This window comes from Durio zibethinus, chromosome 11 (assembly GCF_047325235.1).
Source record: "Durio zibethinus cultivar Kanyao isolate XHJ-2024 chromosome 11, ASM4732523v1, whole genome shotgun sequence".
Classification (NCBI taxonomy): domain Eukaryota; kingdom Viridiplantae; phylum Streptophyta; class Magnoliopsida; order Malvales; family Malvaceae; genus Durio; species Durio zibethinus.
This window is the reverse complement of record NC_143172.1, coordinates 4707647-4731453: the sequence shown is the minus strand read 5'-3', so window position 1 is coordinate 4731453 and position 23807 is coordinate 4707647. Positions and strand designations below refer to the sequence as shown.

General features: G+C 33.3%; 2 protein-coding genes and 2 pseudogenes across 3 annotated transcripts; 2 read left to right on the top strand and 2 right to left on the bottom strand.

Annotated features, from left to right (window-relative positions):
• The first annotated feature begins 347 nt into the window (after positions 1-347).
• LOC111289636 (uncharacterized) lies at positions 348-4223 on the top strand. Its single transcript, XM_022880850.2, has 4 exons — positions 348-727; positions 1224-1376; positions 2720-2791; positions 3378-4223. Exons 1-4 carry the CDS (start codon positions 578-580, stop codon positions 4044-4046), a joined length of 1044 nt encoding a protein of 347 aa, XP_022736585.1. The 5' UTR covers positions 348-577; the 3' UTR covers positions 4047-4223.
• Positions 4224-5808: 1585 nt separating this feature from the next.
• LOC111290092 (uncharacterized) lies at positions 5809-11811 on the top strand (annotated as a pseudogene). The gene is made up of 16 exons (XR_016346231.1): positions 5809-6148; positions 6472-6593; positions 6713-6801; positions 6903-6935; positions 7035-7125; positions 7316-7358; positions 7454-7545; positions 8242-8306; positions 8447-8943; positions 9018-9104; positions 9206-9350; positions 9592-10138; positions 10532-10667; positions 10743-10811; positions 10989-11116; positions 11334-11811. The product of XR_016346231.1 is annotated as an uncharacterized LOC111290092 (transcript).
• A 2074-nt stretch (positions 11812-13885) lies between these two features.
• LOC149516000 (uncharacterized) lies at positions 13886-17866 on the bottom strand (annotated as a pseudogene).
• A 3710-nt stretch (positions 17867-21576) lies between these two features.
• Positions 21577-23606, bottom strand: LOC111290917 (reticulon-like protein B3). Its single transcript, XM_022882433.2, has 5 exons — positions 23301-23606; positions 22598-22778; positions 22367-22508; positions 22093-22162; positions 21577-22005 (listed from the first exon to the last, which is right to left on the bottom strand). Exons 1-5 carry the CDS (start codon positions 23503-23505, stop codon positions 21836-21838), a joined length of 768 nt encoding a protein of 255 aa, XP_022738168.2. The 5' UTR covers positions 23506-23606; the 3' UTR covers positions 21577-21835.
• Positions 23607-23807: the final 201 nt, after the last annotated feature.

The following is a 23807-nucleotide window of genomic DNA, read 5'->3' as shown; positions in this document are numbered from 1 at the left end:
TTATGTTATTGAAGTTTTTAATAAAAATGAATAGCAAGAATTTTTAAAATTTTTATATGGATCATTATTAGTTTATATATAGATCATGGATTTTTAAAAATATCACATTTGTAATGCATGGAACGATGTTTGTTAATATACAAGTTAAAGCAAAAATATTAAATAAATTACCACGTGTAAAATATTACCCACGTGTTAAGATTTTTTTTTTTTAATATGAAGACAAACGAATAACAAGTAGGAAATTGCATTGAGATTTTTAAAATATAATTTTTATATTTTATTAATTGATTTTTTTGAGAACACTGTCGCAATTAATAACATGAAAATGAAATGGACCACAGAGTTAATTTAATATTTGGAAAAGGAAATTCCCATGTGATTTATGAATTCCCCGTTTCTAAATCCTCTCCACCAGAAAAAATTCACTCCAAGGAAACTGGAAAGTAGCTTCCGCCACCCCCAAACTCAAAACCCAAATTCATAAATTAAGGTTTTTGATTTGCGATCCCCACATTTCTTGTAAAAATTGTGCCTTTTTAATGCAAGTTATTAGAGTTTTTGAAATTAGGGCCTCATGTTGAGCTCCTATTGCTCTCACTCTCTATCTCAGCGCCCAATTCTCGCACCATCTCTCTCCACATTTCGGGTTCCGGACCGACCCGGTATATTTTCTTTAACCCGGAACTCCAGGATTTTCGAATCGAATCCCAAGCTCACACAGAACGTAAGTATAAATCCACAAGCACTTTTGTTGTTTCCATTTCTCTTTTAAATTTCATTTTTATGTTAAATTTTGGTTTTTGAGAATCTGAAGTTGAAATTTTGAAATGGGCTATGTTTGGTTGTCGATGAAATGTAGGAAAATTTAATTTGAAGTTATAAACTTGAAATTTTAAATCCGTTCAAACCTGTCTTGGTTAATTTAACTTTCACCTAAATGAAAATTTTGTTCAATATTGGCTTTGGACCCTGAAGTTGAATTATAGTTAGTTTGGTTCTGATTGGTTGCCGAGAAAATGGTGGAAAAAGAAGGAGTAAATTATGTAGCAGGAAACTTGATTTAATGAACTTAAGCCATTATATCTTTAAAGTTAGTAGCTTTGTCAATTGGTTGAGTTTTTAGAGTTCAATTGAATATTTCCTTTATTTTGGTTATTTAATGAAATTAGTTTGCCTATACTATTGTTTTACAGTCATTTCTTTTTTTTTTTAATTTGCAGAAATGGAAAATTTCATTCTTTAGGCATGAGGGGTTCTCCCTTGAAAACCCAAAATCTGAATACATTGAGCATTTTCTGCCCGAAGAATTAGTACAACCTGAGTTCAATAAGTCTGGTGCTCGCAAAAGAGATTGGAAATCAACTCTTCAGGAGGTAATGTTTTCCTTTAATTCGGTTCAATGTAATGGACTACAGATGTTTATTGTTTATGTGTGCAATAGTTATTACTTTCAGTTTAATCTGTATTTCCTCTATCAGACATTGGTTGATCGTTGAATCTATTAGCAACCAGTCTCTAAATAGGCTGGGTGATGAATTTATTAACTAAAGTTGAGTCTGAGATGGTATTTATGGGAGAATTAGTTGTTGCTTATTTGTCCTAAGTGAACTTATTGGCAAATGATGAGAATAAGTTATATGGGCCGTTTTACTGAATATCATATGGCTCTAGGCATATGAATTAGGTGGTTTTTTGGGATGTTAATGGTTAATGTATGGGGTAGGTAGAACATTCCCCATCCATATCCCTAGATTTTTATATTATACTCATTTCTGTACTCATACCCAACGGGTTCAAATCTATCCCATCCCCATGGGTATTTAATGGGTACAGAGAATTCCCATACCTGTAAAAAAATTTTTAAATAAAACCAAAATTTTTTTTTGCTTAATTTTTCATAAATATATTAATATATATTTTAAATAAAAATATATTAGTTTTAATTAATCTAGAATAAAATTTTATATTATTTAATAAAAATCTATTTACTAAATATATATAATATATAAGGTACGAGTGCGGGGCGTGTACCATATTTCCCGTCCTCATCCTTGTCCTCATATCGGATAAAAAATTTAAAATCATATCCATCCCATCCCAAAAATTTAATATCCATCGCCATCCCCATCCCCATCCCCATTAGGATAGAAATTTGGGTTTTCTATAAGGTGTGGGTAAAATTGACATCCTTAGGGGTTTTAGATCATGCAAAGTGGTAGAGTAGTTCCTGTAGTTGAATTCTGTGATGGTGAGTCGATGAATCTATTAACCAACCTGTTGAGTATCAAATCTTACATATTGAAACTGTACTGAGATGAAGCAAATGGCATTCAATGACCAGCAAACCTGATATGGTTGTGTGCATATTCAAGCTATGAATAAACAGCTGGCCATGTTCCTAGTAATTCTACAAGAAAGAAGATGACAAATTCCTTCAAAATGTATAATACTGGAGATCCTACCTCTCTCATTTCTTTCATATCAAGCAATTAAATTGGGATCAAGACGTTTTTCTTTCCCCCATTTTTGTCTTTCTTTGAAAATTGAAATTTATTATTAATGCAGACAAGATTATAGTTTCAGAGGACATAAAATTTGAGCGTAGTGCAGAATTGTCAAATATGTCAACATGTTTGCTAATCTCTTTACATTTCTTTCCTTTATTTCTTGTTTAATTTTGTAGGGAAAATGATGAAATTAGTTGGTTATGATGCAGGTTGCAGATGTAGTCTTGAGTGCAGTTGGTAGCAGGTGGACTGTACCATGGACAGCAGAGACCATTCTGCAGGTTAGTTTGTTCTCAACTGGCTTCTTAACTTTTATAGATGTTAAGAATGTTTTGTCAATTAATTGTACAGAAATAAGCAGCTTGAAGTCCATGAACTCTAACACTGAGTGTTGTGTGGCAAAGCTACCAACTGGGAGCTGCAGGAGATGACATATGGTGGATTCAATTCATTGTTTTGATCCCTAAACGGATCAACAAGAGAAAAGAAAATTGAGAGACATTGTTTTACATCCTTCCTAACTTGTTATTGGTTGTAGGTCCAATATCTGCTGGTAGATCAAAGCTGAACAGGAATACATATTTGTTTTCTGTTTTATATCTGATAATTAACAATTGTTGTCCAGGAGATAGGGTTGAAAATTAATTTCAGTAAAAAGTGGAAGAATATTTCATAATAGGTTAAAATTATCATACCTGATGCTAGATGTTGTCATTAAACATACATCCTTATTAGCATGTTAAGCTAGAAACTATAACAAAGGATGGAACTGAAGGAATGGCATCTTGTCTGACAATGTCTTTGAAACTTGGATGAATTACAAACATGTAAATCAGTTGCATGATAATATTTTCTGTGCTCACACAGGTTATGCTTCTCTGGGTAGCTACATTCTGGTTCGTTGGGTCTTGGATGATTCCTTTCGCTGCTCACATGGCAGGGTTAAACAAGGAATCTCTAACTTTCAGAGGACAAGCCTTGTTTAGCCTTGTAACTGATGTAACTGAAGGCCTTGCTGGGATTGCAATACTCCACCGCTGTCTGTCTCAGTTTTATCCCCTTCCATCAGATTGGTTTAAATTTAGCTTGAGAGGGAAGTGGCTTTTTGATGTTGTGCTAGGATGCCTCATGTTTCCTGTTGTCAACCGATTATCACAATTCAACCTCAACTTGTTGCCCCTTATGCCTTCTACACCTGTAACCCTTTCAAGTGTTGAGCAGTCAATCTTAGCAAGGGATCCAGTAGCCATGGCACTATATGCGGTAGTAGTTTCAATTTGTGCTCCTGTATGGGAGGAGATGGTTTTCCGTGGTTTCCTTCTCCCTTCCTTGACCAAGTACATGCCTGTATGGTGTGCAATACTGGTTAGTTCAGTTGCCTTTGCTCTGGCACATTTTAATGTACAGAGAATGCTACCACTTATTTTCCTAGGAATGGTGATGGGTGTTGTTTTTGCACGGTCAAGGAATCTATTGTCATCCATGCTTCTGCACAGCCTCTGGAATGGCTTTGTGTTCTTGGATTTAATGAGATAAGCATCATTGCCTTCTCATATTAGCTCTCTTGTTGGTTGATTTTCTTTATGTTAAATGTATAATAATTCTTGCTTTTCCATTTGTAGCTGGGTGATTTGAAATTCCTTCCGCTGTGTTAGGCCAAGGCGATTCAATAATCAATCAGATTATATTTTAATAAAAGGATCTTAGTCGGTATATGCATGGAGATTCCCCTTTAATTTCTTAATACTTGATTGCCACTACTTTTCCCCTAACATTGTCTTTTCAACTAATTATAAAATGCTTTTGACACAATGTTTTCATCCTCTCTTGCACAATTTTATCCTCTTTAGTGTTATGATCAACCCCACAAATAACCATCAAAACGTATTATAGACGACGCAGTACTTGAATGCTCTACGACTCTTGCAGTGGTGCATGTGAAAGTGGTTTGATGACAAAAACTGACATGTTAGCTTTTGCAGCATCATCAGTCACCCGACAAGGATCCGTCTCTTCTGCACATGGTCGTCGAGCTACTTTTTCTAATTGTGAAATACCAGACATTGGTATGATGCTAATTGTGGAAGTAGTTGGTTCCTGTCCGCATAATTTTTTTCAGCTCCACTTTCACAAAATTTCTTGTACATGCTTCTCGACTACTTTATCTAAAGCAGATCACAGATGCCAAAGGAAATTTTCTTCTTGAATTTGTTTCCAAAATCCAAAACAATCCAATTTTCTTTTACAGATCAGAACGATTTGGTTTGTCACTCTTTTGTACTCATGCTCTCCACTGAGACATTGTAGCCCTTTGTGTATCACATACATTCCATTGACAATTTCACTTGTAAAGCTGTAAATAATCACCCCAATACAACATTTTATTAAAACCATTGTCCTTTTTCTTTTTTTTTTTTTCTTTTGCCTGGAAGGTAAAGTAGAAACCACCATACAATTAACTGGCATCAGATCATGTGAAAGCTTGATTGGATAAAGTTAAGAAAGGTTCCGTCAAGCAGAAGTCAGGCAATGGATCAGATCCGCTGGTTTGGAAGGTCAAGGCTTTTTGTAGTTGGGGGCAGAAATCAGAACAAAGTAAAACCATGATCAACTTCGTCTTCCTTACAATGCTTCTTCTCCATTGGTAGAAATGTGCTGCTGCTGTTTCGTGTGTCTAGTTGTCACATGCAGTTACAGCTGTAGTTAAGTTGATACATGATCTGCTTCGAACTCTCAAGCAAAGCTGCTTTTTTTAATTCCCCATTGTTATTACAGATACAATGCTTCTTCACTCAAATGTCCCATTTGATTCTCCCCCCATACGGGCCACACCTCGATGCCATTTGATAGGATCCCAAAAATTCTGCAAACCTTATCTGATTATTACCACAGTTGGGCGACAACAATAGGCGACGGTTTTATTACATGCAGACTTCCTTCGTAATATTGCGCCAAGTAGTCCTGCAAAATTAAGAATAAATAATTCAACAACTAATTATTTAAACTGTCAAACAGAACCATAAACCGTCAAATACTGCCACATAAGCAAATTTTTGATTACTCATCAAATTCTCCCTCTCTGTTTTCCCCTTCAAAAACTTCAGAAAGAAAGAACCGTAGAGACTCCAGAAATAGCGGGAACCGACTCCATCACTCTTCCTCAGCCACCATCCGCCCCTTTTTTCCCCTTTGCGGTGACACCTCGCTGTCAAAACATCCGCTTCTTTCGCTTCATTTAAATTGAAGTTTCCATTCAATTATTAGAAACCCAAAAAGGGTATACGTACTAAGTGTGAGACAGAGGAAACATCGCAAAAGATCGTGGTTTTTCCTTTTTGGTTTCCGAGACAAAAGACTTCTGAAGAAAAATCAAATTAATTTTCCCAGGAAAAAAAAACTTTGGGCTTGAAAAATCTTAGGCAAGCAATGGAACAAAAGCATATACTGTTTTCGGCGTTGAGAATGGGAGTGGGGGTAGGAGTGGCTCTAGGGTTGGAGTCGGGTCAGAGCAAATGGACCGGAAGCTCGGCTGCATCAACCAACATCACTTTGGACAGGATGGAGAAAGAATTGCTTCGCCAAATCGTTGATGGCAGAGAAAGCCAGGTCAGCTTTGATCAGTTTCCTTACTACCTCAGGTAAAGTTACAATTTTCTCATCATTCGTTGTTTAAATCATTTTCTTCTTTGAAAAAGAAATATTTTTTTTAATATTAACCAAAAAGAAAGTTTTTTTTCTTTTTCAGTCTTATATCTATGTTTAGAGAAATAAATAAATGAATAATCTTAGTAGTACTATATTTCTAGATATTTCGACTTCTTTGTCTGTATGCCATGAGGCTTGCCTCGAGAATGAAACCATGGAGCTTCAATGTATATATTATTATATATTTCTGCTTTCTTTAGTGTCAATACTAGATAGATATGGGTGAGCATTTTATCCTGTTGATTTTGTTTGGCAGCGAGCAAACTCAAGCATTGCTAACTAGTGCTGCCTATGTCCACTTGAAACATGCTGATGTTTCCAAGTAAACAAGGAATCTTTCTCCTGCCAGTCAAGCCATATTGCTATCCGGACCTGCAGGTTGGTCGCCTATTGCCTGGAATCGCTTTTATTACTGGCAGGCTATACATCACAATTTTTTTTTGTATTATAGATTTGTTTTTGTGAGGCTGCTAATTGTAATTTCTATTTTCTTGAAGAACTTTATCAGCAAATGCTCGCCGAAGCTTTAGCTCATTACTTTGAATCAAAGTTGCTCCTCTTGGATGTAACTGATTTTTCCTTAAAAGTGGGTATTGCACATTTTCCTTCTTCCCCCATCTTTTAACTTGCTCGGCTTTAAGCTTCGAATTTTTGCATTTGACAGTTTAAATGGTTTCCTTAGTACAGATTCAGAGTAAACATGGAAGTGGCAAAGAATCTGTAAGTTTTTCTCTTTTTTTAGTACATTTCTCTGAAGACACATGGAAATAGGCCAACCCTGCTTTTGATTTTTCCCTAATCTTTGATTCTCTTATGCAGTCTTTCAAAAGATCCACTTCAGAGTCAACATTAGAGCCTTTGTCTGGTTTATTTGGTTCATTTTCACTCCTTTCACAGGAAGAGCCCACAGGTATAGTAGAAAATGTTTGGTTTTTAGTATTTATGCGAAGCTTTATCTATCTTATTGTTTCCATATCATTTATTGAATCTATTAGCGCTAACTGAAATATCTAATTTCTTCAATTCTTATGATGTAGATATTGTTTACAATAGTTGCGTGTATATATCTCTGTGACTAAGAACTGTAAGTTATGTTACAGGTACAATGAGGCGTCAAAGCAGTGGTATGGATATTGGGTTAAGGTATTGTGACCTATTCCTGATTAATCTCATGAGAAAATGTGTAGCCAGGAGTTTAGTCTTCTGTTTTTCGATATTTCTGGTTCTTGTAACTGCAGGGGAATTGAAGGTCCTCCCAAGCTACGTGGATATGCATCTGTATCAGATAATATGAATAGCCTTACTTCTCAATGCAGTCCTGCAAATCCAGGTACTCCTTACGTTCTATTAATGACAGGATTAAAAAAGAAGTTTTTTATGGTTAAAGAGTAGAAGTTTTTGCGTGAAGTAACTAGAAGTTTTTCCTTAAGTGCAAGGTTAACACTAAAAACCACTCATTTTTATTTCTCAACCAACAAATGAAATCTCTTTCAAAGTAGCTTTTTAACAAGGTAGTACCACGAACTTCATTTGAATCAGCTAACAAACAATAATGTTATCTGCCATGAGAAAGTAGTACTAGAAAAAATGTAGTGGGCCATTACAGGGTTTCTTCTGGAGCCCGACAATCTATTTAGAATATGTCCTAGACAAGGAAATGCAGTGCAGTCCTATAACTGCAAATATAGAAATGTAAGTTGTTGTGGTTAAAGAGCTTTGGAGTCATGTCTTATGATCCTAATAAACAACAAAGAAATCTTAAGTTGAAGGTGGTAGAGGGTAAACAACTTTGCTTGATCATTCTTCAATCAATTATATAAATTGTAAGGACAAAGTTTCAGGTTCATCAAAATCCAAGAATTTTGAAGCAATTACTGATGATTTAACTCTCCAACATGGATGGGAACGCTTATAATGCTCATGTAGTTTAATGACTCTCCACCACTATTTATGCTTCATTATTCTCCAAGTTCATTTTCCAAGTGCTCATAGCTGCTTTAATCTTTTTTTTTCCCCTTTTCTCTAGCTCCTTTGAGGTGGATAAGCAGTTTGTCTTTTGATGAGAAGCTTCTTATACAGTCTCTTTACAAGGTAGTGTCATTTGGGGATGCATGTTAATTGCAGCAGTGAATGATCTTATCATGAAATTTTAATGTATCTTATTTATGTATGAAATCATCTCTTGCTTTGAAATAAATGATGGACCAACAGCAATTCTGAATTGAATACAGGTGTTGGTTTATGTGTCAAAAGCCACTCCTATTGTGCTGTATCTTAGGGATGTTGACAAGCTTTTGTCTATATCACAAAGGATTTATAATCTGTTTCAAAAAATGTTGAAGAAGCTGCCTGGAAATGTGTTGATCCTTGGGTCACGAGTTCTAGATCTGGGTAATGATGAGAGAGAGGTGGATGAGAGGTAACTTCCATTTTCCCTTACAACATTGAGATCAGGCCCCCAGCTGATGAAAAACATCTTGTCAGCTGGAAGTCTCAACTGGAAAAGGACATGAAGACGATCCAAGCTCAGGATAATAGAAATCACATCATGGAGGTGCTTTCAGCTAATGATCTTGTTTGTGATGATCTAGATTCAATCTGTGTGGCAGAAGCAATGGCCCTCAGTAAATACATAGAGGAGGTTGTGGTGTCGGCCATTTCTTATCATTTGATGAAAAATAAGGATCCTGAATACAGTAATGGCAAAACTCATGATATCATCTGAAAGGTCAGATTAGTTTTTCTTCCACGGTTGATGTTGCCATTAATATTACATTTTCTGATTAGTCTGCACTGATACAGCTTGTCACATGGATTGAGCATATTCCAGGAAGGAAAGTCCAATGGCAAAGACACATTAAAAATGAAGCACAAACTGAAACATCAAAGGTGTTTACACTAGCTAGTTGTTTTTTAACATTATCTATAGAAGGAATTAGATGGGAGATTGCTAAGCTTACCTGCCCATTTTGTTCTTTGAGTAATTGTAGGAAGCAGGAGCAGTTTCTGTAGGTGTGAAACGGGAATAAAAATCTGGAAGCACTAATCCTGAAAAGAAGGGTGAAACAGAGACGATAGTTCCAGCAACAAAGACCGAGGGTGAAAATTCTACTGCAGCCTCAAAAGTTCCTGTGAGTTTGTCTTCTTTTAGATGCATTTTGTAAATGGTATATTTTGCATACATGCACCTAAAATTTGCAAACAGTTTTAATAATTTAACTAATCACCAAATTTACTCCTGAAAGGAATGAACAGTTGTGAAAATAATTTTTCAGTAGTTCCAGTTGACATAATGTTCTCGGGTAGCTAGTTCCATCAGTATCCCGTTTTGTCATCTTTTATATCACTTTGTACTTGTTTTACTTGTGGCAAGAAGTTCCTCCAGACAATGAATTTGAAAAGCGTATAAGGCCTGAGGCAATACCGGCAAATGAGATCAATGTTACATTTGCCAACATTGGTGCCTTAGATGAGACCAAAGAATCCCTGCGGGAGCTAGTGATGCTTCCTCTCAGAAGGCCAGACCTTTTTAAAGGTGGACTTCTAAAACCTTGCACGGGAATATTGTTGTTTGGTCCTCCTGGCACTGGGAAGACAATGCTGGCCAAGGCCATTGCTAGAGAGGCTGGAGCAAGCTTCATTAATGTGTCCATGTCTACCAGTGAAGATGAGAAGAGCTTTCGAGCTTTGTTCTTATTGGCAGCCAAGGTCTTTCCAACTATTATATTTGTTGATAAGGTTGATAGCATGCTTGGTCAGAGGACTAGAGTTGGAGAGCATGAAGCCATGCGGAAAATAAAAAATGAGTTTATGGCTCACTGGGATGGGCGCTTGACAAAGCCAGGTGAACGTATCCTCATCCTTGCTGCGACCAACAGACCAATTGACCTTGATGAAGCAATCATTAGGCGTTTTGAGCGAAGGTACTTATGCTCATTGATTATTTTGAATACAGAACTGTCTTACATCTTGGCAGAAGCACTGCTTCTACTTGCATATGTACCATTTTTTAGCTTCACAAAAGATGAAACTTTTAATAGAAAAATTTTCAATTTGAAGCTTCATTCTGTACTCAATCTGCAGTCTATTGCTCTCATTGAGAAGTTGAGCACTTTAGCATGAAAAGCTCATAGTTTTGTTCAAGAATTAGTACAGGTCAAACTATAGGCATCTCTAAAATTATCTTTAGAACACTTCAGTAATTTCCTAAATTATGGAAAACCACGCTGGGGAATTGGCCCCAATGAAATTAATTGATGCATTGAATTTTCTCAAGTAATCATGTTTGTTATACTGAACCTTAATCATTTTAACAGAATCATGGTGGGGCTTCCAGCAGCAGAGAACCGGGAAAAGATTTTTAGAACTCTTTTAGCAAAAGAAAAAGTAGAAGGTCTAGACTTCATGGAGCTTGCATCAATGACAAAAGGATATACTGGAAGTGACCTTAAGGTTTGCATTTTGATAAGATATTATTTTTTAGATGAATAATTAAGTATGATCACTGTCATTTCCTGTTTAAGACAGAACTTATGCACAACAGCTGCTTACCGGCCTGTTAGAGAGTTAATACAGCAAGAGAGATTGAAGGATCTGGTGAGTGCATCACTTCCTTTAAGTCCATGTGATCCTCCTGTTTTTGTTTAAAAAAAAAAACGCTTTTTCTTGAAGGAAAATTTCAAATTAAATATCTCTTTTCAAGCAAGGGCCTCGGAAATCAACTCTCTTTTTTTTTTTTTTTTGTTTTGTTCTATTATAAAATACCCTTTGCAGGAGAGAAAACAGAGAATTGCTGAAGGACAGAACACAGAAGATACCTCAACTAAAAAAGATGGTGTAGAGGAAAGAGTCATTACCCTAAGGCCATAAATATGGAAGATTTTAGGCAACCAAAGAATCAGGTAACCCCACAACCAAGTGATTCCATAGCATGTTTCCAATCACCAAGATTTTAGTTCGTAGAGGAATCCTACCCCACAACCAAGTGATTCCATAGCATGTTTCCAATCACCAAGATTTTAGTTCGTAGAGGAATCCTCCCTCGGCAAACGTTGATTGATTTTTGGCATATTTGCTCCTCACATCAGTTATTTATGTTCCATTTTGCTTGCCGGGCAGGTGGCAGCGAGCTTTGCTTCCAAGGAAGCTGCAATGAACGAGTTAAAACAATGGAATGATTTGTATGGAGAAGGGGATTCGAGAAAGAAGCAGCAGTTATCTTACTTCCTATGAGAAGTACGATTCATTTAACAGTTACGAGCACCATAGGAAGAATTTAATAGAGGATCCATGATTTTAAGCCATCCTTCATTTACAAGTGGTTGAAAATACTGATTAATGAACAAAGAAGATGCGAACTGGGAACAAAGCCAACCTGAAAATTCATCCTTCTTATTAGCAAATTCTCCTGTTATGAAGCAGTTTGCAAAGTTGTAATATTATTTTACAACAGTTCGTGTACAAGTACATTTCTTCAGATAGAGCTTGTCAAGGGAGTAGGTGGTAATTACCTCTAGACTGTGCTAAATACCTTAATACTCACTTAACTATTTGAATCTCTTTAAAATGATCAATAAAGTATTTTTTTTTTTTGTTTTAGTCACTAACGTTTGAATTAGTATTTTTTTAGTCACTGGGACATTAATCAGTAATAATTGTATGATGTGGCATACAAAATAACTTATATGGTATTACTAAAATTTTACGTAAGCTAAAATTTTTTTGGGTTAATGAGTCAAATTAATTCATTTTTGTTATTTTTTTTTCACGTTTCCTTTTCTCTCATCTTTTATGTTATTCTTCTTTCCCCTTTCATTATCATCACTAGTTTTGTTTCTTTCCTTCTTGATTTAGGATTTTCAAATGTTGAGTTTAGGATAAAAAAAACTTTAATTTCATGATTCTTTTTTGTCATTGTGGATTGCTAGCTGATCTAAGGACCTCTTGATCAAATAATAATCTTGAAGGAAAGTTTTTAGGTAGAATTATAGGTATGTCTCTGAATGTCATTTCTTTAATTAGTATGATCTACACATTAGTAATTGTACTAGAGTTGTGCTCCTTGGGTTATTAAGAAAGATTAGCACAATTGAAAACTAACGAAGAAAGGAGCGGGTATTGTGGATTTTGTTGTTGGTTTGTTGTTTGATTTTTGCATTGATTAAGCATTGACTAGATTATGCATCTTGGTTTAAGGTTAGAGTATGGTAATTTATTATAGTTTTAGGGTAGCAATTGGGTTTAGAAGATATGGGTTTTTTTTTTTTTTTTTTTGCATTTGAATCAACCGGCAAAATGTATTAACTAGTTTGTTGTATCAATTGGTAGGTCATTTTGTATCGAGAGTCATTTTGTATTTTTAACTATTAACAATATATACTTCGAATTAGATTATGTATAGTAATGATTCAGATTAAGTGCTTATTTTAATTTTTTATTTAAGTCTTGGTCTGTACTTAATCTTAAACGAATAGGTCCCCTAAGATCAAGGTTTCAAATTTTTGTTTAAACCTTGGTAAGTGCTAAATTGAAGTTGTTGCAATAGATCCCCTAATATCAACAAATGCTAAACCAACAATTGAGAAATAAGTAATAATATCGACATGACAAACTAGTAATAATACCAACATAAACAAATAATGAACAAACCAATAAATTAGTATGTAATCTCAGGCAGTAACAGAAAAAAATCCAAAACAAAATTAATGAAAAAAACATGACTTTATTAATAATGAAGAGCCATTTACACCAATATGTAATTGTGGGCAATATGTTAGACTTTAGATCAATACCCTAAACTAGTCTACATAAAAATAGTCTCCTAAACAACAAAAATAATTTCTATACCATTCCAACATACTAGTAACAAAAGAATTTTGGATTATAAACCAATCATGTATAAAAAAAACGAAAGACTCCTATTTCTAAGCTAGCTTTGTTGGTAATTGGCCTAGCAATGTTTTTCATTTCATGGTAGTTAGCCTTGCTAGACCCTATGTAGCTTTTTTGATTTGTTGAACATAGATTGAAGATTCAGGCGGTTTTTTTTTTTTTTTTTTTATATTTGCAAGTCTAGGAGGTAAAGGGGATCCATAAGGTCCATAAAGTGAAAGAGGTTTACAAGATCCAGAAAAGCCATAGAATTTAGAGACAGAACTTTGTGGTGTTTTGAAATACTTGATTAGAACCTTACACGTCAATACAATAAATAATTATTTATTTATTCTATAGGGTAAATTTTAAGGTTAGTGTATATTAACAAAAGAGTTGCTTACATCAGACATCCATCTAATAATTGTTGAAAATGGTTTATTGGTAGTTGCAGTAGCCTTAATTTGTTGATTTGTAGCCCGAACAGATCTTTTAACCTGAAAAATGGAAATAGTAAAACATGTTATTATATTTTATATAATATTATCACGCATGAATAGAAACCAATAAACTAAAATACTCATAAGTAACTTCGAGACTTTCTTTCTTGCTTGACTGATATAATCTTTAGTAACAGTAGCTAGATTTAATTTGTTATTACCCCAAACCTCTCCTTAGCATGTCCTGGCATTATACATTGGTTTTCCACATTTCTTATAGTTAAGTTGCCTTCCTCTCTTATTAATTTTAAGATGATTTTCAACTGTTTCATTTACTTTTTTTCTCTTATTTTTATGTGGTCATCCATGTAGCCTTCTTATAATTGGTGGTAATATTGATTCCAAGGATTTAATAGTTCTCTACTAATTTGCACATCTATAGGGCTAATGAAATTAGAGTATATCTTCACTTATGTGATCTTGTTGTAGCATAGGTTAACATAATGTTTAATTTTTTTTTTATTTAGAAACATGGTTGAAATAGCATATATGCATGAATGCTAATGAGACCCTATTTTTTGCATGGACAAGTATATAACTCAAGGTCAACCATATGTTGATTTGATGGATCACATGCAACTTTGTACATTCTTCAAGTAGGTGTAAATGGTCCTGGATGCTTTCAGTTGCTACATTTTTTAAAGCAATCCTTTGCATCAGTTTTGCCCTAATAATTTCCATCTTTGTCAAGATTGGTTTATCCCTTGCATTCAAAATAAACTTGTTAAATGACTTGGTATATTGTTAAGAAGCATGTCACACATGACCATTGTTGAGAAATGAGACTTAAACCAATGAGTTGGATATTTTCCTTCATACCATTTGTGTGCATCAGTTGATAAGGTTTTCATTTCTTTCATTGCGTCCTCAAACTCTTTCATGTAGGTAGGTCTAGCAGTTTTCCACAAACAATTCTTCAATGATTTTCCTTTATTTTTAGGGTTTAACTTGAAATTTGTGTATAAATGCCTAATACATTTTCTATGCTCAACATTACGCACAATATCAAAAAGTGCATCCATAAGTTCTTAAAAAATAATAAGTCCATAAACTATAGTTAACAAGACTAAACTCAATTTTATATTTAAAATGAAATAATAAAAAATTAAAAGGAATAATTTCATACCTTTTGTTTGTTTAATATAAAAGTTCAGTGGCAAGAATTTGTAATCTCAAAGTCATTTTTTAGCAAAAAAAGGAACCAATGCCAAAACTCAAAGTTTTCACTTTCAACAATGGCATACACTAATGTATAGATGCAATCATTTGCATTAATTCCAATAGCTACTAATAAGTTTCAACCATAATATCCCTTTAGGAAGTCAAGGCTGATAATATGCCTTCAACCAGCTTTGAACCTATCTTTGCATGCTTATAAACAAACATACATCCTCTTAAATAACCTACAGTCTAGATAGCATATTGTATGGTCCCTTTATTGCTATGCCTAAGCTTCTTCAAATAATCATAAATCTTATAATATAGTTCTTTATGATTTCTATATGCAACTTTAAGTGCTCTATGCTTAGTCCTAAAATATTTTGTCAATGACACATGAATCACAAAGTCTGTTGTGACATTTTATTGAAAAAGGATTTAATAAGTACTTCGAATAAATCTAAACTTTTAGAGGTAATCTAATCCATCCATTTAAAAGTCATGTTCATATTTTCCTTATGACATAAATTTTGATTTGCCAAGTAAGGTCCAATAGGTTTTTGCATTGAATTTCACCCTCTATAGTGTCTATAGATACCTATCATTGCATACGATATTAAATCTTTTTTTGTCATTCCTTTTAAACTTGACATTATACCTATTTTCCCTTTTATACTGCTTTATGACTTCTTTTAACACTTCTTTATTAGTAATTACTAACATTCTTTTTCTGAAACTTAGGATTTACATATCTGTTTTATTGAATTTTGGCCAATTACTAATACTTAGTGTAGACACCCCAATCTGTCTTGGGATCTACAAAATCAACTTTGATAATTAAAAAATTAAAAAATAATAAAAACAAAAAAACAAAAAAAATGTTTAAGTTTGCATAAAACTGGGCTGGTACAGTTTGGATTGGATTCAAAGATTGAATTTCAATCACAAGAAAGAATTAGGATTGATCAGAAACTCATCTGATCAATCCTTATAAATAAATGCTGTAACACACAAGAAGGGGGGAAAAATTGACAACAGGTAAGGGAACGTGAAGCTGCTGGCACCAAAAGAAGGCAAAAAAAAAAAAAGAAAAGAAGAGGAACCAAAAAGAAAACTGGACAGCAAGGACAGAAAAAGCTAACAGGAACCAAAAAACAGTGGAAGGCAATAGTGAAGAGGAACCACATGCATATGGAGCAAGTGCCTTAGTGTGCTTTGATGCCTTAGTGTCATGTGATAGGCTAGTACATTGATTTGGTATAATTTCATCCCAAAGGCTCACGTCAACTTCGATACTTTTACTTGCTTTTATTTATTTTTTTTTTTCAAATTCTTTAATTGTTTGGTATTTATTTTTTCTCTTTATTTGATTGTTTATTCATTTGTTTTGTTTTTATGCATAATTGTTTATTTGTTCACTTTGTTTTATGGTTTTCATTATTTGATATTAAATTTAATAAAATAATAAAAAATAAAAATTTTGGGAATAAATATTAATTATCCAATGATGGAATTTATAAAAATTTCAAATGATAAATTTTTATAAAATTTTTAGGTCATAAATTTTGTCTAAATTTATCCCAAATTGTGGAATAATATAGATAAAATTTCAATATCAATAATTAATATTTATTTTCAAACCAAAAAGGAAAAATTAAAAACTATAAATTTTTTTTTGAATTCAATACAAATTATCCAAATATGAGATTTTTAGAAATTTCAAATGGTAAATTCCTAAGAAATCTCTAGGTTAGAAATTTCTTCTAAATTTGGCCTAAATGGTGGAATGATTTAGATGAAATTTTAATACAAGTAATTGTATTTTTTTCCAAAAAAAAAATTAGATTGAAAATATTTGATAATTATCTAAAGATGAGATTCTTAGAAATTTCAAATGGTAAATTTTTAAGAAATCTCTAAGTGAGAAATTTTCTCTAAATTTGACCCAAATGGTGGAATAATTTAGATGAAATTTCAATAAAAATAATTGTCATATTATTTTCTTTCTAAGAAAAAAAAAAAGAAAAAGAGAATTTCTAAATGACCCAAATGGTGAAAATTTTAAAAATTTAAAAGAGAAAATATTTTTAATTTGGCCAAAATGGTGGAATAATTAAATTTATTTTCAATAAAAATGGTAATAATAAAAAATAATAAATAAATCTTTTTCCAACAACAGAGCCTCTTTAAGAAATCAAATGGAATTCTTGAATACTCTTGAGGTGAGGAAGAATTTTTTTGAGAGTACTACCAGATTGATGAAGAATCTTAAAAATTATTTCCAATATTTAACATAAAATTTGAAGCCATTAGATTCTAAACCTTATGATAAATTCGAAATAATATGGTACCATCCTTTGGATGGGCATGTGGGGTTGCTATAACCTTCCCCACATGTAACCGAATTCTCGAACCTTATTTTGGTTAGTAGACTTGAACCTATTCTTTTAAGGACCTTTAAACTTAAGTGTTTCCTGAAAGGATAAATTTCTTAGGTGACCAATCGCACCTAGATAAAAAAAGATTGGTGGCGACTCCTTAAGTCAATGTCTAACGATAGATCCCCGGATCTAGACGTTATGACACTTAGTAGTGTGAATGATACATTAATACTCGTAAGCTACTCAAATTTGATTCAGATAAAACTAAAATTCGGCTCAATCATTTTCAAGCTGAGCTTAAGTTCGAATAGCTCGATTTATCGAACGAGTCGAATTCGAGTATATTAATACTTGACTTGAATAGCTCACAAGCTTAATTAAGCTTTCCTATTATATATATTTTTATTATTTTATTTATAAAATTATTATCTTACCTTTAACCTATAAAACCCTAATCTTTCATTTTATTCTTTCCTTCTTTCTCCCTGTCTTGCCCATCCCACCAAAAATCCATCTGCGGTACACCTTTCCTTCATTCTCTTCCAATCTTTTCTAACGTCGATGTAGTAGCCAACTAACCATCCTTCTGACGCTGGCTTAGTGTTTCTCATTCCCCCAATCCTAAGCTAATAGCACAAATTATAAAACTGATCTATTTATGTCGAGGCACTTGGTTACTTATATTTTAGATGATGACTTAATTGCACCATGCCATTGCAAAGGTACTTAAAAGTATGTCCATAGATCTTGTCTTGATAACTAGAGGTCAACTAAGGTTAATGCTTGTTCTTTTCTATCTTCTTTTATTCTAAAGTAGAAAATTAGTGATGAAAATGACATAAGCTGCTTGTGGAATATTCAAGCTTGAATTGCTAAATTAAAGAGAATTTAAGCACTCTTGAAATTTAAGTCTCACATTTTGGCTTGTTTAAGTAAACGAGCTGAGTTCATGCAATAATATAGTGCATCACACATTGGAATTATAATGTTTAGTATAAAGATTATTTGTCTTTTAAGCATTATATATATATTTTTAAATTGATCCAGCTAAACTTGGATATCAAATTCTTTTATTGAGCTAAATTTAAGTTTCTTATTGATGCTTGCTCAAGTTATTTCTAATTGGTTGTTATGTAAGTTATTATTATTATTATTGTTGTTGTTGTTGTTGTTGTTGTTGTTGTTGTTATTATTGTTGCTGTTATTATTGCTATTATCTTAAAAATATAATATTTATTAAGTTTGATAAAAAATAGTTATAAAAAATCTCAAACTCGAACTTGAGTTTGAGCATAAATAATCAAGTTTTTATCGAGTATAAGAATCAAGTTTATTTTTACATGTTAATTAAACTTAATCGAGTGAGTTCAAATAACTTGATTTCTATCTTAAGTCAAGCTCGAGCTAAAAAAATAAAACTCAATTCAGCTCAAGTCGATCTTTGAGCTTTGAATTTAGAATTAAGCTTGAGCTTGGTACTATATCGACTCAAACTTAATCGATTATACCTTTACTAACACTTTTAGAATCAGATTCATGCGCACTGTGCAAAAAATCTAAATTTTATATCTAGATCTATCTTTATCTTCAACATTTGCTCCTCTAACTCTAATACCTAACCCATCATCCATTCCAATGCTAGCTCCAGCACCTCAATCCATATCACTCTCAATTCCTAAATCAACATTAATCTCAAATACATTATCATCATCATCATCCATATCATAATCACTCTCATTAAAATAAAAATTAGAACTATCACTATCATTTTCATGTTCATTGAATAAAACTTCATCTTTTTCTAAATTAAAATTAACACCTTCATGACTTGCTTTTTTTCAATTTCAATTTCACTTTTAATGTCTGAAGCAATTTCCATTTGTGATTCTTCTTCAACAAATCTATCATCTATATTACATCCATCAATGACAAACTTATCCTCTAAGTAAACATGGATGTAATGATTTCTAGGCATGCAAACAACATATTCACAACATCAAAATTTGTTATAAGAGGCATAACATTATCAATACTAAGTGACCCTTCAAACATTTTCCAATAACATCTAGTTAAGCTTAGATAACCTAACTCTCCAATCATATCATTTATTACAATCATAGACATAGCTTCTGTATGGCATAAGCCAAAGTAATCAAATCTCATTCTAGTATACTTTACAACCATAATGAACAACAGTTGAAAAGTAGTTTGATTTAGGCTTTGAAAGAATTATCAAATTTCAAAACATTAATTAAAAAACTAATACGATTTAGGCATAAAGTACAAAACTAATTTGTATCCAATAATTTTAAATTAATATGTAATATACTAATAGTCTTAGCTTTGGTTAACATATCTAATCTATTTCTGAAAAACATAATAAGTTAAGACTTGAAAATAAAGAATAGACACTAGCCTAATCTCTTCTATTATAACATTAAATCTTTAACATATTTATTAATCAAGTGACAACTTCAAGATCTGAACATATGGAGGCATGTAGTCATTTACATATGGAGGCATATAGTCATTTATATATATCAAGTTTCAGCTAAAATTCACACGGTAGCTTGGTCATCAATATCAATGTGTTCCCTTATTTGATTATTTAGAATTGGTTGGTTTTCACATATGATATTAATGTATAAATGATTGTAACATATGCAGAAAATATAGACAATACTTTATAAAAAAAAAAAAAACCATTCGAACTCAATCTATATGAGCCCAAATTAATTCAAGAATATCGTTATAATTGTTAACTCAATTAAATAATCTTCATTAGATGACAATTTAATACACATGCCTCAACATGTAGTCAAATCCAAACATGACTACTAATGCCTCAAAAAGCATTTAAAACCAAACATGACTCCACATGCCTCCAAAATACAAGACAAGCAAACAAAAATGACTTAGCACATTGAGCAGAACATAAGCATTAAAAAATGACTTATCACACTCAACACCATACAAAGCATAATAAAAATATGTTTGCAACAACCATACTAAATACTTGAAACTAAACAAGCCCATTCAAACTACTTCACTTAGTACTAGGCAGAAACAAAAAAAAAAAACAATAAAAATATGTTGAACACCTACCTTACATAAGCATAGCATTCCCTCTCAATAGAAGCTTTCTTCTGTCCATTGCTTGCCAAACCCTAAACAAACACCAACACTAGAATCTAATTTGATCTTACACTACCTAAAAAAATACAAGATCAAACCCTATTTCAACCCCACCATAAACACAACAAAATCATAATCCCTAGCTCTCGATTTTCCCAAAATCATAGCTTTCGCAACCCTAAACCTCAAATCACTGCCACTTCTCTTTAAATTGCAACCTTAAACCCAAAATCATGATCACTATATCACAACCTTAAACCCTACATTTCCTCCTTAAACAACAATATCTCACAAACTATATCCGTTTTAGAAACCCCTAACCCTTAAGTTTGTTTTAACATAATTTGACTCCATAATCCTAAAAATTTTAGCTTACATTGAGTTTTAGTAATGCCATTTGAGTTATTTTAGCTTACAAGGATGCCATTTTTAAATTTTGCAATGTCAAGTCACACAACCGTTACTATTTTATGTTCCAATGATTAAAAAAAATACTACAAATATTAGTGGCCAAAACAAAAAAAAGTACTTTAGACCCAACAATGGAATGATTTGTATGGAGAAGGGGATCGAGAAAGAAGCAGCGGTTATCTTACTTCATATAAGAAGTTCGATTCATTTAACAGTTACAAGCACCATAGGAAGAATTTAATAGAGAATCCACGATTTTAAGTCATCCTTCATTGATCAGTGGATGAAAATACTGATTAAAGAACAAACAAGTTGCGAACTGGGAACAAAGCCAAGCTGAAAATCTATCCTTCTTATTAACCAAGTTCTGCTGTTAAGAAGCAGTGAAAAAAGTTTGTAATATTATTTTACAACAGTTGGGTTGTTCATGTACAAGTATATCTCTTCAGATAGTGCTTGTCAGGGGAGTGGGTGGTCATTACCTCTAGTCTGTGTTATTTCCAGCAAAAGTTCGTACATGGAACAACCCGATGTTTGATAGACCGTCTTTAACCAATAGCGCTTTTTTTAAGTCCTTGTATGTTGGTTTCAATCTATACCAACGATTTTGAAAACTCTTTTGATTTCCTGCCTTACGGTAGTTGGTATAATCGCTTTTCTCCTCGACACCAAATTTTTACTCCTACGACATCCATGGGCATCTTCATGAGCTATGAACGCATTTTACTTTTATCAAAACATTATAGGATGCTTATTCGATATACTTTACACTGGCTGACAGGAATTAGACGTCTATCCATAGGCCGGAATTATATGTGCGCCGTTGTAGGTAATGCATGCAACAGCAGTTAAAACACAAAGCAAAGTGAATCATCCAGAAAGATATCCAGAACAGTTTGAGAGAAATTTCAACCCAATGTACAGTGCACTAATCAACAAGCAATATGACAACATAATGTCAACTGGCTACCATGTGTGTAGCAAAAAACAAAGATTTAAAAAAAAAGGATCCCATATTCATGATCATTGAGAACCAGTGACTACGAAAATTAAGGATAAAAGCAGGGTTCTAGCTGATACTGGATAAAATTTAACAACACCTTCACAACGCACGGCTACCAGATGTATGTCAGTACCTAGCAACAGCACATCTTGGCTGGTAAATCTAATCCTTCTTCTTTTCTTTTGATGGTCCCCTTGGAATCTTACTTAGAACTTTTGCATCAAACACTGCATACTGCTTATTAATCTCATGCATTACTTTCTCAGCAAATGGATCCACCTTGTCCTCATATTTCTCATACAGCACAGGTACAGTGTGAAGTATTACGAATACTGTTTGGATCAACCATTAAAACAAAATCAGGAAACCACAATGTTTATAAAGGTAAAAAACAAGGCACTTGAAGGAGACTCCACTACCTATGTAGAACAATGTCAAGAAGTTGCACCAAGTTCCCACAATAGACAAAACCCACAAGCCAGCAATCACCTAAACAATCACAATGCCATTCCAATATGATTGTTAAATACATTATTAACATAATTCAAAATCCTCATATCAATAAAGATTGATCACGACACAGCAAACCATGTGATGATTGCATCGCTATCTGAATTGCCAGTTGGATGAATAATTGCATATGATCAATCAAAGAAAACCATTCTGTACAAGAAAAACAAGTAAACAACGTACAGAGAGGAACTTCTTAAGATCTCTTCCTGATGCAATAACCCGCAGGACAGCAAAAGCCTGGTTAATCTCCAACCTAAGTGCTTGGGCAAACTCTAAAACAGGGTCCTTAGGGATTTGAACTTCGGGGATGCGTGGCCGAGACCTACTCAAAACAATTTACCATTACCATGAGCAAAAAGAACCCCGAATCTAAATATAACCCCAAATTAGACAACAAATTCAACAGCTTACTTGTTGATGAACTGAGTAGCATTCGACCACAAGAAGAGTATTGCAAGAGCAAGTATCAACAAGTGACACACTAGAGTGAGAAGGTAGTATTCAAGCAATTCAAACAAAACCCATATCACAGTTGCAACACCAAGCGTTCCTGCTGAAACCTTTTTGTTCCTCCACAGGAAAATGTCAGCAGCTATTACACATACACCCAATTTCATAAGTATGTATCACAACAAAAATTAAAGCTAAAAGGTAACAATTACTGACAATAACCAATTAAAAAGATCAAATTACTATCATCGGGAAGGTTATTAATAATCAATACTAATATGGTTTGAAACTTTTAATAAAATAAGATAATCCCAGAATTTGTTCGCTCTCATCAAGCAACAAAAAGTAAACTTAAATAGAAGAACTGATGGCATCAATTCAGTTAAAGATCTTGAAATTCCCTAACTTCTTTTCTAAATATTAACAGATCAAAAACCACAATTAAGCTAAAACAACATCAATTAATCAAAATCCAAAGCTCGATCTAAATCACTGTGCCAGATCTAACTCTTCAATGATAACCAAAAAATAAAAATAAAAAAAAGTCAGAAACTTAAAAATGATTCAAAACAAAAATCAAAACTTTAAAAAACCCAAAATTCTAGAGAACTCAAAAATAGAGTGTACAACTTTCATAAATGAAGAAAGGGATTTTTTAACATACGTTTGCCTCCACCGAAAACGTGGTGTAAGGGCCTTTCTCTTCCAAAGAGATGGAAGACCTTGACCTTGACCTTGGCCTTGACCGACGATTCTGATGGCTTATCGTCATCGGAATCCGACGATGATGACGATGAATCATGGCCGTGGATCTTGTCTGTTATTTTTTCCATCAACGATTCCTCATGCTTCTCTTCGTGCTCAGCCATTCTTTTCACCCAAATTCTAAAACCCTAACTACTCGTTTCGAAACGACTGAAGATAGAAAGAAAAGAAAAACGAGAAAAGACGAGAAGTGAAAATTTAGAGTGTTCTTTCTTCTAAGCTGGAATCCTTTTTGTGGCTAAACAGAGAATGTACACGTTAGATTTAATCTAGACCGCTTAATGAAGAAGTTTTGATCTGGACCGTTGATAAGCTTGGAAATGAGAACCTGTAGGTGTGGAGCAGCTGGAAAAAGATAAATGAATGGGAAGTACGTTTATTGGTTCGAGGATTAACGGCCGTCGAT

Excerpts from the sequence above, each read along its gene's own strand:
- LOC111289636 (XM_022880850.2), top strand. The coding sequence starts at position 578 with ATGTTGAGCTCCTATTGCTCTCACTCTCTATCTCAGCGCCCAATTCTC. Across the intron at positions 1,377-2,719 it reads GGAAATCAACTCTTCAGGAG|GTTGCAGATGTAGTCTTGAG; the intron begins GTAATGTTTTCC and ends GTTATGATGCAG. Across the intron at positions 2,792-3,377 it reads CAGCAGAGACCATTCTGCAG|GTTATGCTTCTCTGGGTAGC; the intron begins GTTAGTTTGTTC and ends GTGCTCACACAG.
- LOC111290917 (XM_022882433.2), bottom strand. The coding sequence starts at position 23,505 with ATGGCTGAGCACGAAGAGAAGCATGAGGAATCGTTGATGGAAAAAATA. Across the intron at positions 22,779-23,300 it reads CGTTTTCGGTGGAGGCAAAC|CTGCTGACATTTTCCTGTGG; the intron begins GTATGTTAAAAA and ends TATGTGTAATAG. Across the intron at positions 22,006-22,092 it reads CTTGACATTGTTCTACATAG|TATTCGTAATACTTCACACT; the intron begins GTAGTGGAGTCT and ends TGATCCAAACAG.